The following is a 2,989-nucleotide window of genomic DNA, read 5'->3' on the forward strand; positions in this document are numbered from 1 at the left end:
TAGTCACTCCCTTGATTACATTTTATTACATAAGCTCTGTCAGCAGGCCGCAGAGTTTCTCCTGCTGGCTTTGAAGATCTAAGCTGCCATGCTGGGAGACTGCCATGTAGCTAAGGCCTAACGGGGCCTTCAGGAGCTGACAGCAACTCCTGGCTAACAGTCAGCAAGAAAATGGAGACCTCAGTCCTATAACCACGGGAAATGAATTCTGCTAACAACCTGAATGAGCCTGGATGAGAACTGCAGCGCTGGCTGACACCTTAATTTCAGCCTGATAAGACCCTAAGAAGAGGATCCAGCAAACTCATGCCCAGACTCCTGCCCCACAGAAAGTGTGAAATAACACATGTGGTGTTGTAAGCTGCTAAGTCTGTAGGAATATGTTAGGCAGCAATTTTAAAAGGATACACAGGGCAAAGAAAATGGGCTCCACGAGCAGTGCGGGAAACACCAGTGACCACGTGACGCGGTGAAGGTACCTGATGCTCAGCGATGAGGGCTTTAACTCGGTCAATGTTCTGAGGGATGGGCTCCTGATCCCGCTGGATGAGCGTGGTCTCAGCCCACTGGATCCATGCCAGTAGTTCTTCCAAGAGCTCGGCGTTAGCCACCAGTTCTGACAGGGCCGTTTCAAGACGCTGCTGGTGCTGCTTAGCCCATGTGAGGACCTGGGGGAAGAGAAACCATCGCCTCTTTTAGTCAAGCACATCTCTGTGTTTTTACAGTCCTTCATCTGATCCTAACAAGGCCTTTTAAGGGAAAAGACCACCCAAGCAGTCAAGAGGCTTTGCTCTTACTCAACCGACAGAGCTGGGTTTTAAGAGATGGAATAAGAAATCAGCTCTTCTGAGAGCAAATCTCGTACGGCCTATTAACACAGGACTTGGAGGAAGGAAGAATACAAGTGTCCACTGGAAGGATCAACTAATGCATCGCTACACCAGCACTAGCCTTCCAGATTTCTGCACACTACCAAGAAAACAGCCATCATTAAAATGCTAACTTCATTCTTGTTGAGTTATTCCCAGTGAGTGAAAGATTCCTTACCTGGGGTGGAAAGAAAGCTCTGTAGTATTATTATTTTGTTGCTATAAACCCATTTTACCAGGCACGTGTAGTCATCCTCTAGAGCCAGGAACTCACCTCCTCAAAGCGAGCTCGGATGATGGTGATCCAGTGTTTGATGGTGGTGACGCAATCAGGATGGCAGACAGCCAGGATGACTTCCCCCATCGTCACGGCCGCATTCACATCCACTCGTTTTTCTTCCACTTTCTTCATAAATTCCTAAACAGAAAAAATTGGAAAACAATCTTAAGAATCCACTCTAGCAGCACTGTTAGTTTACGCTACAGAGGGGGAAGTTTCTCAGTGTATTTGTTTCCTCCATGTGTTTGCTGACACAGACCTCGAAATGCCTGTATTTAGGCATCTCTGGCATTTTCTTTCCAGTTCTAAGACTTGAGAAGGTGAGGGATTTACACAAGAATGACTTTCTCTGCTACAGATGACAAGGACTAGGGACACAGAGCTATGTCCCTTTTCCGTTTCTGAATTAGTTTCTCTTTTTTTAAAATTCTGTTTTTATCAATTCCCATAAGTATANGTGGTTTACTCACATGTGTTTTTCTCCTAGGGGGCTTGAGGGACAGAACACTGGCTCATACTGGTCCATTTCTACTTCTGAACAGGTAGGTCAAGACACACAGGTCGTATTTAGAGGGCTTAAGAAGGGCTGCTTTGATCGAAGTCCCTTCTCTCCAGCAGCGGCTGCTCGGCAGGGCCTTACCTCCTCCAGCCTATCCAAGGCATCGTTCAGCTTCCGCTGGCGCTCCAGCGCTAACAGCCACACCTGCTGCCAGCGGGCAGAGAGCTGGTTAATCCGTGGGTTTTTTGCTTCAGACTGTGAAAGGATTGGCATGGGAGGTGGTGTGGGTTGATTCAGGGTCTTCCCTAAAAGGAAAACAGCCACAAGATTAGAAAAGCTGGTTTTGTCAGTTCACAGAGAGAAACTGCCACACATATGAATTTGGGAGATCCTTATCTTGATACCCAGTTAGGAATTACAAGAAAACACAGGACCTGGGAACATTCAGATACAGGAGCATATTAACTTCAAAACTATTAATTCTCCTCCCCAACCAACAGGTACGCACCTCCTATTTTCAACCAATTTTGCCCCCTTAGTGAACTGAGGAAATGTCAAATCAACTAAAAAAGCGATGGTTCTATAGAAGCTCATTTAGTTTACGATTAAATTAGTGCAAACCAAATGTAAGCAGCTAGCACTGATGACCAAAACACTGGCAAGGTCATTGCAAAATAATTTAATTTGAAATTATTTTGAAATTTCATACCAATCCAAGAAAATGGAGTATAGTTACTGTATGTCAGTGGAAGAAAAGTGAGTTTTAAAAAAAGGTATTGTTTGGCAAGTGCGCATCTTCAACTAGCAGGGATGAAGCATCCTAAGGGAGCGGGCTAGAAACGTACTGCTGCCGCTGCGGGATTTCTCGATGAACGGCCCATGGGTAGGCTCTATAGTTTTCCTTTTGTATGTCTTGGTGACCCGGTCCACGTCAGGCTGTTTGCGAGTCATCTCCTCCATAAATGTCTGTTAAACACAAATAATAGAAAAAAAAAGAGTTGCGTTTTCTTGGACTAAGATGGAATCAGGCACCTCCTTACTAACAAAGGCCACGCCCATGACCTACAGACCAATTGATAGAAGCCTTTGTACACTGTCTCATTCGTTTCAAGAAACACGATTGAGTGAGGTGCTTCATCAGGTGCTGGAGGTCTGGAGGCCTAAGACGTGGTTTCTGACTTCAAGGAGCTCACAGTTAAGTGAGGAAAACCAGGAAGCCGGAGCAATGAGTGCCACCCAGGGTGCCAAAGGAAGACCCATGATAGGCACCCCATAATCTGAAGCTGCCTGGAGGCTGGTGCCTGAGCTGAATGAGCACTGAGGGATGAAGAATTAGCCAAA

General features: G+C 46.0%; 1 protein-coding gene across 1 annotated transcript in view; it reads right to left on the reverse strand.

The window, feature by feature from the left end:
• MACF1 (microtubule actin crosslinking factor 1) overlaps positions 1-2,989 on the reverse strand; it is a 335,004-nt gene that overhangs the window by 21,428 nt on the left and 310,587 nt on the right. The window contains exons 81-84 of the mRNA XM_019657518.1: positions 2,494-2,614; positions 1,790-1,953; positions 1,144-1,287; positions 480-668 (exon numbers count right to left, since the gene is read on the reverse strand). Coding sequence (XP_019513063.1) covers positions 480-668; positions 1,144-1,287; positions 1,790-1,953; positions 2,494-2,614 — 618 coding nt within the window. The remainder of the gene's footprint in view (positions 1-479; positions 669-1,143; positions 1,288-1,789; positions 1,954-2,493; positions 2,615-2,989) is intronic.

Source organism: Hipposideros armiger, unplaced genomic scaffold (assembly GCF_001890085.2).
Source record: "Hipposideros armiger isolate ML-2016 unplaced genomic scaffold, ASM189008v1 scaffold_10, whole genome shotgun sequence".
Lineage (NCBI taxonomy): Eukaryota > Metazoa > Chordata > Mammalia > Chiroptera > Hipposideridae > Hipposideros > Hipposideros armiger.